Genomic DNA, 14,889 nt, shown 5'->3' on the forward strand with positions numbered 1-14,889 from the left:
TGGGTCATCTTTTAATGCTTAAAGCGTCACAATCCAAAATCAAGACCAAATCTCCACCCTTAGATCTTAAAATAAGTGGTTCAGATTTAAATCTTACGAATCTCAATAAATAGTAGACAAAATCTCAGTACAGTTTTATTGAGATTTCACATGCAATATGTTGAGATTTTATATGCAATATATTGAGATTTTATATGCATTATATTGAGATTTTTTAATGTATTTGTTGATTTCACATGCATTATGTTGAGATTTTACATGCAATATATTGAGATTTTACATACATTATGTTGAGATTTTACATGCAATATATTGAGATTTTTTAATGTATTTGTTGATAAAAAATATGTTACGAAAACTGAAACAAAAATCATCAAATTTCATCATCCGAACGTCGTCGGAACATATGCAAGTGAGATCTCGTTAGAATCCTTATAAAATTACCTTTAATTTGATATATTTTTTGCGAAAAAATAATATAAATCGAGTGAGTTAAGTAAATTTAAAGTTTTGACAAGAGAGAATTGACATTATTACCCTTCAATTTTATTTAATATTCATTTAAATTTTCCACATGACATTATATCCACCCACCACTAGATCTTCTAATCTAATGATTAAAAATTAGTCTCAGATTTGGATTGTTAATTAGTTAGCAATTGATCACATCCCATATTATTATAACTGAAATAGTATAATGTAAAGAACCATAATAATATCATACTATACACTACACTATCAGTATAATAAACATTAATATTATTGGGGCGGGAAAAGAAGGTTGAATCCCCGGCCCTAAAGGGTAAATCCACTAAGAGGATGATGTAAATCAGATACTCAGTGGCCAACTGAGGGGAGGTTAGCTGCCTAAAAAGAGCCCGCCCTCAAGGTGTATAATGGGCTTGAAAAATGTTACTCCTAATAGAAAGTGATACTCGAACCTTGTTCATTGAATCAAATCTACCATTCCAGAACCAACTAAACTACATCCTGCATGCATAATTATTAATACTCTTTTTGTCCCATAAAAAATAAAACTTTTCCTAAAATGGAAACAAAACAATAAATGTTTCGTTTTTCTTACTTTGTTCTCTCATTAACTCACAAAACAACTCTATATAATATTTCGATGAAAAATAAATGTTTCATTTCTAATGGGACAAAGGGAGTATCATAATTATCACTAAACTCCGCATCAGTTATAAAATACCTTCTGAATTATAGGAATCCTATGTAATTTATAAAACCTAAAGAATGTCATTCTAATTACTAGGCCTGGGGAAACGGTTCTTGGTTCTTGGTTAACCGAGAACCGAAAAAATAAGGTTAAGGTTTGGTTCCGGTTATTAAGTTTTTAAGCTAATCTTGGTTCCGGTTCTAACCGAGAACCGAAAGGTTAGAACCGAATAACCGTTATTTTCTAAATATGTAATTTTTATATATTTATTTTAGTTTTATTATTTTGGTTCTAGAAAAGTAAAAATTAGTTTGATGAATGATGTTGGTTTATATTGGTTTTGTACTTAGTTTTGTAGACTTTGTTGGAATTTTGGTCGTTGATGATGGAATGGAATCATGGTTTTTGTCCTTTTGATTTCACGACTTATTACTTTTAATGTATTACATTTGCACTTGAGTTCGGTTCATTCAGTGGAACCGAGGACCGAACCGATCGGTTCCTCGAGGAATCGGTTCGGTTCCGGTTCTAGATATTGGAAAATATGGGAGTCGGTTAACCGACTAATCAGTTCGGTCGGAACCGAACCGACCGAATTCCCACCCCTACTAATTACAATACACCATTTAACTATCATCATAATTAAAGAGTAATACTTGTAACTGAACTTAATTACAATACACCATTTAACCATCTATAATCATAATTAAAGAGTAATACTTGTAAACTGAACTCCGCTATTAAATACCTTGCGTCAATATATAGATGATATTTTCAAATTTCAATCATCTATTTGCTTTGATGATTACGTAAAATAGTATTTATATATTTGTGTATTTAAATGACCTAAAAATAAGTTATGTTGTTTCGTTATTCTTTTATTTGAAGTTAAATATTTATTTCAATTATAGTATTACTCAAAGTTAAACTTCAGTTATTATTATATTCGCGTTATTAATTTTATATATAAAAAAATAAGAATTTAATACACGTAAACGCCATGATATACATATCCTTTAATTGCCCCAAAAGCAGCAGCAAACGCTCTCTTCGCCAAGCGCAGCGCTATGAAGGTTGGTACCTGATCTCGATCACATCACCTATACTAGGTATTTCATCTCCAATTTCGTTTTTGCAGTGCAATTGCAGACTGAGATTTGATGTGCTTTCCCTCCGATCTTCGTAGCTTCCGATTGCATGATGATTTCTCTGGATCATAAAGGTTTATTCTCTCTCTCTCTCTCTCTTAAATTTATGCTTGCGTTACTAGGGATCGCTTGCCGAATGCGATTTGGTTCGTGCAATTTTTCCTTATTTTTTGTTGAGAAAATTAAGGTGATTTTGTTACGTTATGGGAATTTAGGAAAAAAAATAACATCAACTGTCACAGGAAATTTAGCGACGATCAGTGTTATTTTCTATTTTCTCGATTCGGTTCGTTTTCTCTATTGCGGGGGAGTGAATTGTGTGTCGTTGTTGAGCTTTTTTTCGATTGGGCTTGAGATTTTTACGATCCTTGTTTATTCAAAGTAGTGTTTATGCATAGATGCATGTGATGAGAAAGGTTAGCGTTGGTGATCACAACATTGGCTAGTGTATAGTGATATTAATTGAGTATGTTTGTTTGTGCGTTGGTTAGTGTGTGATATTCTTATGTTTGCTTCTACATGCTTTTTTTATAATCTAATTGTTGTTTTATGTCTGTGGTGTAGTATAGCTGATTTGGAGCTATTATTGTCTACTCCATATAGAGACAGCTTAGTTAGATACACATTCAATCATGTATCTTTTTCAATCTAGTCTATTGCTAAAAGTAAATGCCTCCTTAAAGATAAGACATAAGCTCGTTAGGAGAAGACATGACGAGAAATAGATGGTTTGAACTTTCTAGGATGCAGATGGAAATAATTAGAGTAAAGGAATTGGAGGGGGATTGTTTGACATTTATCCTCCGAAATTCCCCAATTTTCTTTTGTTTATGGGATGTGCACCTAAAATTTGCAGATTGTTAGGTTGGATAATCATGTTTGATCTTTCAAGAGTTGTCAAGTGAAGATGATACGATCCAAGTAGGTAGGGAGTACTATCACAGCATTTTCCAAGACATGGAAGTTTCTTTCTGAGTGTTTTTGAAATTTTTGATGGAAGAAGACTTAGAAGAGTCAAGTAGAAAAAGAAATCCAAGCCCCTTGGCCTAGCGGTAAAGGGCGCTGGATACCGCGTCCATCATGGAGGTCTCGAGTTCGAACCCTGGGAGGCGCAATTTGTATTTCCACCTTGTTATAGGAGTTGATTTGTAATTTCCTCCTTCATATATATGATATAAGTATATGAAGTTAATTTTTAAAAAAAAAAAGTAGAAAAAGAAGTTGCTTGTATTTCTTAGCCCACATTAGTCTTTGCTCCAAAATTCAAAAATAAAATACACTGTTCGGACCTTGTTCATAAAAGTGTTCTGTCAAAGAAACATGTGTCCTGCATAAGGAAAAAAATGAAGTATAAGATCTGGTCTGTTTATCTGGATATGAGATCTAATATAACTACAGCAGCATTAAACTGAGCGTCTGTTGTTGCTGTTCAGCCTGTTTGTATACGAGCATGGCCTTTAGTCTTTCTAGACAGACTTAAATGTAGTTCAACTACGAGTGAAATGTGTGAAGTTCCATTGCTCAGAGTAGAGCACCACAAAGTTGAATTTATTTTATCCATATCACGTGTCAATATATGAATTTTGTAACAGTAAGGAGGAGCTGTATATAGAAATTTTTGATACTGTATGTTTCAGATTACTTAGTATTTCTTTGCCTTTATTTGAAATGGCTTGGATAATTAGCTTGTGTAGTCAGTGCTAGCTTGCATTGTGCATGCTATGGTGATGAACTACTAATGCCATGATCCCTGAACATGCAGATGCTATGCAGAGTAACCATGAGACTTCAATAAAAAAGATTCAAAATGCGGGTTACTTGTGTTCTCCATCACATAAAACGGCCTACTTTGAAGGTTTTCCAGAGTTGCATGATGATGCCCCTGTTCGAACAGGTTCAAATTCAGGTTCAGGTTCAGGTTCAGGTTCGGGTGCTATAGATCAAGATTGCCCCTTAAGCAGTGAGCCTGTAGAACCTCTTGAGGAATCTACGAAGAGGCCCTTATATTATCACGACTTTGGCAAATGGTCTAGGAATCCTGGCTGTAACAATGCTCTTATGTGCCACCTGAATGTCTTTCATGCCCACTTTCACCCTTCTGCAATGAACTACAGATTTCAGCGTGTCCCAGCACATATGATGGCTCAGAGTTATCTACATGATAAACAATTCCAAGATTTCCAATATTTTGTTGTCATCGACTTTGAGGCCACATGTGACAAAGAAAGAGTTCCTTATCCACAAGAGATTATTGAGTTTCCATCTGTGATAGTCAGCAGCATTACCGGACAGCTAGAAGACAGCTTTCAGACGTATGTTCGCCCGACTTGTAATCAACACCTAACTGATTTCTGCAAAGATCTGACGGGCATACAGCAAATCCAGGTTTATAAGCATATTCAGCCTTCTTCAATGCATGTTTTTTGTGTCTTTTGTTCTTTTTTTCCTTTAAACTATCCTTGGACCTCAGTTCCTTGTCTTATGCTGAAGAAATTTGTGATTCTCTCTCCATGATCTATAAACAGAACTTGTAATGTTAAATGTCTAACCTACTAATGGCATATCTATTTACACTTATGTGGAAATCCTTGTAACAAAATTTGAACCTTTGTGGATTTGGTTTGGGTAGCTGCACAAAATTTGAACCTTTCCTTAGGAGAGTTCTTTCTAATGCTCTGCTGAAGCCCATAATATATGCTAAGAAGCCTGCAACCCCGAGAATGACATTATGTGAAACTAGTTATGATACTATATGATGAATTGTTGCTTAAATCTGGAAGATGCCGCTTATCTGTGTTTTGTAGTGCTTGCTTAGGGGTTCTATGAATTTAATGTAGTTCCTGATGTGTATATATATTTATCTTGCGGGCTTTTAGGTTGACCGTGGAGTTTCGCTAAGTGAAGCTCTTCTCAGCCACGACAAATGGCTTGAAAACAAAGGAATAAAGAATGCCAACTTCGCGATAGTAACATGGTCTGATTGGGATTGCCAGGTGATGTTGGAATCCGAGTGCCGCTTCAAACAAATCCGAAAGCCTCCATATTTCAACCGGTCAGCAGCATAGCATTATTTTTGACTGAGATGAAAAAGTTTCTTATGTTGTATAAAAGGAACTAACAGGATTCACTCTCAACTGTGTTTGACTAGATGGATCGATTTGCGAGTCCCCTTTCGCGAGGTGTTCGGTGGGGGGAGGTGCAACCTGAAAGAGGCAGTCGAGAAGGCTGGCCTATCGTGGCAAGGCCGTGCTCACTGTGGACTGGACGACGCCAGAAACACTGCCTGCCTTCTGGCTTTGCTCATGCACAGGGGGTTCAAGTTCTCCATCACCAACTCACTCACTCGCGACGAACCCTTGATGACCAACGCGCCACCAGAAAAGCCGGTTTTCATCGCGCCACGTGCACAAAGGCAGCACCAGAACCCGTTTTGTTACTGTGGGGTGAAAAGCAGCAAAGGGATAGTGAGGAAACCAGGTCCTAGGCAAGGGAGCATCTTCTTTGGATGTGGGAATTGGACAGCTGCAAGAGGTGCCCTTTGCCAATACTTCCAATGGGCTTCTTTGTGATCAATCTATCTATTTTGATCATATTTTATTCGAGGGATACTGAGATTATTTTCTTTCTTTAAATAATTTTGCAAGTTTTTCCTTTGGGAGGTTAGGTAATGATGAGAAGCACTTCTTAGTTTTAGTAAGTAAATAATGAAAATTGAGAGGTAAGTTGTGGGATTGATTAGTCTTTCTATGAATCTAGGTCGTGAATATGAACAATTGGAATAGAGAGGCTGACTAGAAAGGAAAACAATTGCACTTTAGTGCAAGGGTGTTTGGCGTTGAAGTACACGAATTTTTGGTGTATTTTGATTTTGCACGCAAACTTTGAAAGTTGTGAATAAATAGATAATCTCTTCGTCTAGTTTATTAAATGTTTCATTTAAACTGATATGTTTATCGTGTAATTCTCATTTTACTATAAAATAATACTTAAATGTATAAAATATCATGTCAAAGAAAGTTTCGTTTTATGCAAAGAGGATGGAGTATTATCTTTAATTTTCACAATTATATATGGGTCAAAGTTGACAGTGTCAATTTATCAAAACAATAGCAATGCATTTCTAAAAAATTACGTCGAGTTTAATTACACAAATTTTGAATATATTTTGGGTGTATTTAGGGTGATTTACTATTTTTTAAGAAAAGTGTGATATTATTTAAACCGCTGGAGTATGTAAATACTACTACTACTACTATCAAATTGCGTTTTTCTTTAATCATTATTTTATTTGATCAGAACTAATAAGTCGCTTTGAACGTAATTTAGATTTACCCACAATCATTGAATTTCATCTTAGAAAAACTATCAGAAATTTGAGGAATATGGATTCATCGGCGGCAACCACCGGCGGCGGCGGAAACAGCATGATGATCTCGCAATCAGCCGCTGCATCGCCTGTGGATTCTTCTGCCACCACCGCCGCAACCTCAGTTGACGATCCTAAGCAGAATTTGGGTCAAGTTATAAATTCAATTCAGAAAACCCTCGGCGTCCTCCACCAGCTCTACCTCACCGTCTCCTCCTACAACGTTGCTTCCCAACTCCCTCTCTCCTCCAGCGCATGTAATTTCCTCCTACAATTTCCATTTTCTCCTTTGGAGTAGTATTTTGGGGGTTGGGGATTCTAGGGTTTTCTGTTGAGCACCAGCAGATTGTTTGGAAGTATGTGTGAAGAATTGATGCTTGAAACTAATCTGAATATCGAACATGATTAATTTGTTTGCCATAGATTTTTACTGCGATTGACTGTATTTCTTGTGATTTAGGAATAACCTAGTGTTGGAATTGGACAATATGACAAGATTAGCAGAGAAGTGTAACATTCAGCTGCCAATGGAGGTTCTTAAGTAAGTCCCTTTTTTTCCTTACTCTTCTTTTGTATGACTATGAAAGCTTATTTTATGCTTGATTTTCTTATAACCATGCCTGAGTGTATTAGCTTGTTAAGACTCTTGTGAATCTATGAATTGATATGTAGTTTGATAGATGATGGGAAGAATCCTGATGAATTCACGCGGGATATGTTGAATGGATGCATTGCCAAGAACCAGATTACTAAAGGGAACACAGATGCCTTCAAGGTTGTTCTTTTGTTTGCACAGTTCATTTGTTATTTTTGGTTCTACGTTTCTAAGCTTATGCTGGTTTTCTTGGTGATATTTCAAATTACACTGTTCAATGATCAGATCATTTGCCACATTTTTGGTTGGTCCTGCAGATTTTGCAATAGCTACTTTCATAGTTAATCACTTAAGGGGTATTCGGTTTGCAAGATTGTATCCGGGATTAAATTTATAGTGTGTTTGGTTCATGAGATTCAATCTCACAACTCAATCGTAGATTGATAATTATGGGATAATTAGTCATAGCTAACCCCCTATGACTAAAATAATCTCACAATTCAATCCTAGATTATATCTTGGTATTATTTTATCTTGGCAACCGAACACCACCTAATTGGACTAAATTAATCATGGTCAGTGCTTGGTTGAGTGTTTGAGCTATGTTGTTCCTAGAGACGGTGTTAAATGGACCTAAGCAAGGTCTTGACAGTTTACACTTTTAAGTGGTCGCTTCGAAGAGATTTATGGGGTTTCTTGGTCTTACAGAGTGCTACCAGTTGTTTTTGAGGACTATGACTAGATAGTGGAAGAAACATCAGTCGAATTGATAGAAAGGGATCAACTTAGGCAGCAATCCACTATTTCTGCACTAGTTTTAGCCTTCCCGAATGCATTGCACCTCAATTGAAACATAGCTAAATTTCTGTATGAGAATAAAGTTATGGCTCTCGTCGTGGCAGTTTAGCATTAGTGGCCACTGGCCATATTTGACAGGGCAAATATTTATTTTATGTCCTGAATCTTGATGATCGGGCAGCAACTTATATTCTCTTTAAATGATGCAGGGCCTGCGAAAACATCTACTTGAAGAACTGGAGCAGGCATTTCCTGGTGAAGTTGAAACTTATAGGGAGATACGAGCTGCATCTGCAGCCGTGAGTTTTACCTAGACTCTTGTTCCCGTTTTCTCTTTCTCCCCAGTTCACATGTTAAACCAGTCATATTTACTACTCCCTCTACCCCATGTAAAAGCATGAACAGATATTTGGGCCTGGAGAGTTGAGAGTGGGTCTTACTCTAGTGATGTTTGTATCGTGAGTGGAGAAATGGTTTTATTTTAGGGGTTTTGTTATGTAAAATGATTGTAAACAAATTGTGATGGTAAGGGTAACATTTAAGAATTTGTGGTGGGGATAGTAGAAAGGAAAAAAAAGAAATGAGCATGCTTTAATGAGATAGACGAAAAATGAAAGTGCGTATGGTTTTATGGGGTAGTATTATGGCTTCCTATAAAGATACACGGTTCTACGTTACTATAAAAAGGTAGTAGTAATATGATTTATATTTCATCATACCCTTATGGCCTTATATATATGTACGTATATAGTATTATTTTGTGAATGTTGAGTAACTTATGAATGTGAAAATGCTTTTACTATTCAAATTTCTGATTTAAAATTTTGTGCAGGAGGCTAAACGATTGGCTCAGTCCCAAAATATGCTTCCAAATGGAGATGCAAAAAATTAAGAGAGAAATTTTAGGGATATTGGCTCTTGGGGTTGTGTTTATTTGCATCCAGCTTGATGTTATGTTTGGGCATAGTATTAATATTTATCCTATTGTATCACTTGAAACTAGTAATGTAATGCAATATCTATATTTTCAGTTGATAAACTTGTTTGAAAGTTTAATATTAATTATCTGCTTATTTTGCAAGGTTTCAAAGAATATAGGGACATGATGCCATGTGTCAACACAAGAATCAACTTATTAAGCTTGATTAATCTCATAATTGCGATAAATTTAGAGGGCTTTTTAGGGCATTCTTAATATAATTACTCTCATTTAAGCCACTATTCCATTTTTCAGCTTGTCACATAAGCATTTTTTGTTTCAGCAACATTCAACAACACATGCAATAGCACTAGCCCCATCAGTTACAACTCAATTTAATAAGTGTATCATTAAAATAAGAAACTACGTCATAATATTACATAACTTAAAATCAGAAAATTACAATAACTTAATTCTAAAAACTATAATTTAAAAAACATAGTAATTTAAAAATTACTGATGCATGTCACGTTGGTGTCTTATGTATTTACTTTCACTATTTTTCTTAAATTATAATATCTTGTGATTAATTTAGTAAATTACGTAATTGTTAATTTGGGTTAATTATTCTCAATTAGGGTACACAAGCCCCTTCTATGAGGCCACTAAAAAGTGTTGTTCACATTAATTATGGTTGTTATTTTGCATTTGTCATGTTTTTAAATGCGAATCATGTATGCTTAGCGCTTGCGTAGTATTTGTAAGGTTATATTCCAACCAATATATTCTGAACATTTAGTTTAAGTTGATGATCTAAATTTAAATGCAAATTAATAAAATAAAGAAAGAAAAAGTGGTGTAAGGTTCATTATACATAAAAACTTATCAAAAATATAAGAGGATTAATTTATGCAGATAAATCAAAATAAAAAATAAGGCTATTATGGACATAATAAAATAATACTACTTAGCAATAAATTTTTGTGAGTCAAAATATATTATAAAAAGATAATAGCTATTTAAAATATATAACTAGTATAAATAATGTATTTGGAATTTTTTTGTACAGAGATGATTTATTTGATACTATAATATTTTTATCAACTACATTGTTGTCATAGTTTATGACCTTAAAGTCTATCTACTTTCTTAAATTATCCTTCAAAGAATAATTCAAATACTACCCACTAGTCCACATTGACAATGGACACATATCAAACCACCTTTCTATATTTAAAAATATTCATTTCGGTGTGCAGATCGGTTTAGTGTTATCAGATTCTTATCGAACTTTGATTTGATGACTCAATACTCAAATTATCAAAATCTATCTTACTCGAACCCAAACTCAATGACTGATATTTAAATTTCTGTTCATCTATCAATGAAAAAAATCCTTTTGAAATCGAAAAACGGTTATATCGTAGATATGTACAATGACGAAAATACCCTCTACCAACCTCAACCTCAACCTCAACCTCCAGCCATCCACTTTACCAACTCCACTCCAACCGCTATAAGTAAACATAACTTTTCCCTCCATCCCTCCCAACTCCAATCCATGGCTTTTCTCCTTCTTCTTCTCCTCCTCTTCCTCCCTTTTCCTGCCCTAATCCTCCTCCACCACCTCTACTACCGCCTCCGATTCCGCCTCCCCCCGGGCCCCCGCCCCCTCCCCGTCGTCGGCAACCTCTACGACATCAAGCCCGTCCGCTTCCGCTGCTTCGCCGACTGGGCCAACACCTACGGCCCGATCATCTCCGTCTGGTTCGGAACAACCCTAAACGTCGTCGTCTGCAACACCGAATTGGCTAAGGAGGTACTCAAGGAGAAGGATCAGCAGCTCGCCGACCGACACCGCAGCCGCTCCGCCGCCAAATTCAGCCGCGACGGCCAGGATCTGATCTGGGCGGATTACGGGCCCCACTATGTTAAAGTGAGGAAGGTGTGTACATTAGAGCTGTTTACCCCCAAACGCCTCGAGGCGTTGAGGCCAATTCGGGAGGATGAAGTCTCCGCCATGGTTGAGTCGATCTACAATGACTGCATTTCTCCCGGTATGGCTTTATTATCATTGTTTGGTCCCCGATTATGTCAATTAGCTTCTTCATTTCATCATAGCTTTAATAATACATGGATTGTTGATTTTGGCGCCCGAATTAGCTTGAAATTAAGGCATTTCCTCTACAGTGAATATAAGTTGGACATACCTTTATCCGTTTGATCGTAGATTTGCTTGTTCATCATAGCTTGTGAATTGTAGAATAATACATGGATTGTTGAATTTGCCGCTCGGAATAGTGTTTGATGCTTAAAATTAGGGCATTTTCTCTTTTACGGTGGATTATGAGAAGGTATTCAAAAGCCCCTTGACTATTTCTCATTTTAGCTAATTTTGCTTGATTCATGTGTACGATTGGAGAAAGGATACAAAATTACTTGATCATGTATTTTATGAAAATAAATGTCCTCAACTTGTATGAGACAAATGTGTCAATGAGGAAGGATTTGCATTAAATGTCACAATTGAAAGTCCTTAGTTGTTTCCAGCTCACCTAATTGCATTTATGAATTACATTATTTAATCATCAATCATTGCCATTTGTCAACTGTGGCATAGTTGATAGTTCTCTAATCCTATACATCATTATAAGACTAAAGACAATATTCAATATTCATAATCTTTTTTGGATCGTGCCGTTCTGAATGATTTGAATGTCAACTTTCCGAATTAGTAAATCATGGTTTCATACGTATTTGAAATTGTACAGATAACTCAGGGAAGAGCTTGTTGGTTAAGAAGTATCTTGGAGCTGTGGCATTCAACAACATTACAAGACTTGCGTTTGGGAAACGATTTGTGAATTCTGAAGGGATAATAGACAAACAAGGTCAGGAATTCAAGGCCATTGTTTCGAATGGATTAAAGCTCGGTGCATCCCTAGCTATGGCCGAGCATATCCCATGGCTCCGTTGGATGTTCCCACTGGATGAAGATGCGTTTGCCAAACATGGAGCGCGTAGGGACAATCTCACTCGTGAGATCATGGAAGAGCACATGCTTGCTCGCGAAAAAGGTGGAGGAGCCCAACAGCACTTCTTTGATGCTTTGCTGACACTAAAAGATAAATATGATCTGAGTGAGGATACCATTATTGGCCTTCTCTGGGTGAGTTCGCATTTAATACAAACAATATGGTGCAGTTTTGTGGGATTTATTTTTACGCTTAAATATTGCAAGTTTGCAACCATAAATGAGTGTCACTTGATGTCTTTTTTCCATCCTTGGATTGAAGTGTGATGAAATGACTTCTGAAACTCGTCTTGTACTTGTTTGTTATCTTTACGTAGTATCAAAACAAGACGATGGTCTTCACCTCATTAGCACGAAGCATTGTGCTAAATCTAATTGGAAATTTTGCAGGACATGATCACTGCTGGAATGGACACAACTGCAATATCTGTCGAATGGGCCATGGCCGAGCTGATCAAGAATCCGAGGGTCCAACAAAAGGCTCAGGAAGAGCTAGACCGTGTAATTGGCTATGAACGAGTGATCACTGAGCTGGACTTCTCAAACCTTCCCTATCTGCAAAGTGTAGCCAAGGAAGCACTGAGGTTGCATCCTCCAACCCCTCTCATGCTTCCTCACCGTGCCAACAGCAGCGTGAAGGTCGGCGGCTACGACATCCCCAAGGGATCAAACGTGCACGTCAATGTATGGGCAGTGGCGCGTGATCCTGCAGTATGGAAGAACCCCTCAGAATTCAGGCCAGAGAGGTTCCTCGAGGAGGATGTTGATATGAAGGGACATGATTTCCGTCTCCTTCCCTTTGGTGCCGGAAGAAGAGTATGTCCCGGTGCCCAGCTAGGTATCAATCTGGTCACATCCATGATCGCCCACCTCTTGCACCACTTCAACTGGGCTCCTCCGAATGGAATCAGCACGGAGGATATCAACATGGGAGAGAATCCCGGTCTCGTGACCTATATGCGGACGCCATTGGAGGCTGTTCCTACTCCTAGATTACCTGCCACTCTGTACAAGCGTATTGCAGCGGACATGTAAGATCTATGGTTTTGCCTAAGCACTTCGTCACTTGAGATATTGGATTGAATCAAAAGTTCTTCCTTTGGATTTGTAAGAAAAATTTCCCTCGGTTTCTTGGTAGGACTTTTGATGCATTTGTTGTGTGCAATTTGATGTCTAGAGAAGTTTGTATTGGTAGGGAAAGAGAAGCTTATTACTGTAATGTTCCCACTGCTAAATAACTGAGGATTTTGACCTTTTTTAAATCAATTTAATACCATAGCATAAATAAATAGTAGTAGTAGTAACTTTTATGAATAATATTAATTCGATAGAAATAGTAATAAGAGTATCCACAATACCGGCTAGCGCACCGACTAGCCGATTTGCATCGCTAGCCGGTCTGCTAGCCGAACCATTGCGAGCGGCGAATCGGCGATAATTTCGGCGAGCGCATGCCGATTTGAGGGCGTTGGCCGCCATTGCAGCCTGGCGATCGGCGAGCGATCGGCCAGCGCATTTTTTTTTATTTTATTTTAAATTTTTGAAAAACTATATATTCGCGATTTTCACGTCATTTTCATTTGCGCCACTTGTTTTTGACGAGTTTTCTCTCTATCTAAATTTCTGTACAAGAGCAACAACTAGAGATGGACAACAACAATGAGTACCCGTGGTGATCGACGAGCGGGTCTCAGACTCCCACAGTACCCGTGGGATTGGGGGCGATGGGCGGGATGCCGGGCGGGCAGCCGGCAGATGGGCCGGGGGTACTACAACATGTACCCTTGGCAGCAGATGGTGGGCGGGATGCCGGGTGGGAATTTTAGAGTTGATGACGTGGCAGGGAGAGAGAGTGACTAGCCTGTGGCTGGCCTATTGCTGGCCAATTCTTACTGTGGATGCTCTAATAGTAGTAGTAGTATTAAATATTTCAATTTTTCTTTTTAATTCATCTACGGATGTTTGTCTCTGAAATTAATGTCATTGGGAAAAAGGAAAAAATGATAAGTTAAGGTAACTTCTAATATTGCACTACTGTCATGATAGATACAATCATACAATCTTAAATAATTTTCTTTATTTTGTGAAAATAGCTTCGTTGCCATAAATATTGTCGACAACAATAGTGGAGTATCAATTTACAGATTCTAATAAATACATAGACTACCAAATAGGAATGTGATTTAACGTAAACTCTAAATATTTTACAAACTTCAAACTATGATTTAGACCGTTAGAAAATATCAACAGATGATAAAATAGTAGCAACATAAATGTCAACAAAGTGTCAACGGTTGATGCTGTTTGATATTGTGTTGATATTTTCTGTTGCTACTATTTTTTCATATGTTGATATTTTATAACTGTCCATATCAAAGTTTGGAATTGTACAATATATGAGTTTGTATTTTATCACTACCCCTACCAAATATCTGTATATTTGTTGTGATCAACTTTATTTCTATATGAAGAATACCTAGTCAATATATATCATATTTTAAAAAAATAATAATTGTTACATTAAATTATATATCTATATTACTATAAAATAATAATGAGATATAAAAATGATTCATATATGTGATTTTTTATTGTCTAAAAGTGTAAAATGTAATTTTTCCTACTCCAGAGGTCTAAAAATGCAAATTCTATTTTCCAAAATCTAATTACAAAGTTTACCCTAGAAAAAACTATGGTTGAATATTATTAATAATTTTATTTTATTTTCAAGTTAAGTCAGTCAATTGGCTTGTACTACTACTATGTCCAAGCTTGACTATTTTATAGTATTTGTTTTAAAAATTTCATCTATAAAATATTTTGTCGAACTACTAAGGAATTGGAATATAGGA

General features: G+C 36.5%; 2 protein-coding genes and 1 pseudogene across 2 annotated transcripts; all 3 read left to right on the plus strand.

Moving 5' to 3' along the window:
* Positions 1 to 2,158: 2,158 nt before the first annotated feature.
* LOC121750820 (ERI1 exoribonuclease 3-like) lies at positions 2,159 to 6,174 on the plus strand. Its single transcript, XM_042145434.1, has 5 exons — positions 2,159 to 2,250; positions 2,316 to 2,399; positions 4,088 to 4,710; positions 5,202 to 5,377; positions 5,474 to 6,174. The coding sequence occupies exons 2-5, from the start codon at positions 2,375 to 2,377 to the stop codon at positions 5,892 to 5,894; spliced, it is 1,245 nt and encodes a 414-aa protein (XP_042001368.1). The 5' UTR covers positions 2,159 to 2,250; positions 2,316 to 2,374; the 3' UTR covers positions 5,895 to 6,174.
* Positions 6,175 to 6,540: 366 nt separating this feature from the next.
* LOC121750302 lies at positions 6,541 to 9,123 on the plus strand (annotated as a pseudogene).
* A 1,424-nt stretch (positions 9,124 to 10,547) lies between these two features.
* Positions 10,548 to 13,303, plus strand: LOC121753302 (cytochrome P450 98A2-like). Its single transcript, XM_042148556.1, has 3 exons — positions 10,548 to 11,060; positions 11,775 to 12,172; positions 12,428 to 13,303. The coding sequence occupies exons 1-3, from the start codon at positions 10,565 to 10,567 to the stop codon at positions 13,070 to 13,072; spliced, it is 1,539 nt and encodes a 512-aa protein (XP_042004490.1). The 5' UTR covers positions 10,548 to 10,564; the 3' UTR covers positions 13,073 to 13,303.
* Positions 13,304 to 14,889: the final 1,586 nt, after the last annotated feature.

Source organism: Salvia splendens, chromosome 10 (assembly GCF_004379255.2).
Source record: "Salvia splendens isolate huo1 chromosome 10, SspV2, whole genome shotgun sequence".
In the NCBI taxonomy this organism is placed as follows: domain Eukaryota; kingdom Viridiplantae; phylum Streptophyta; class Magnoliopsida; order Lamiales; family Lamiaceae; genus Salvia; species Salvia splendens.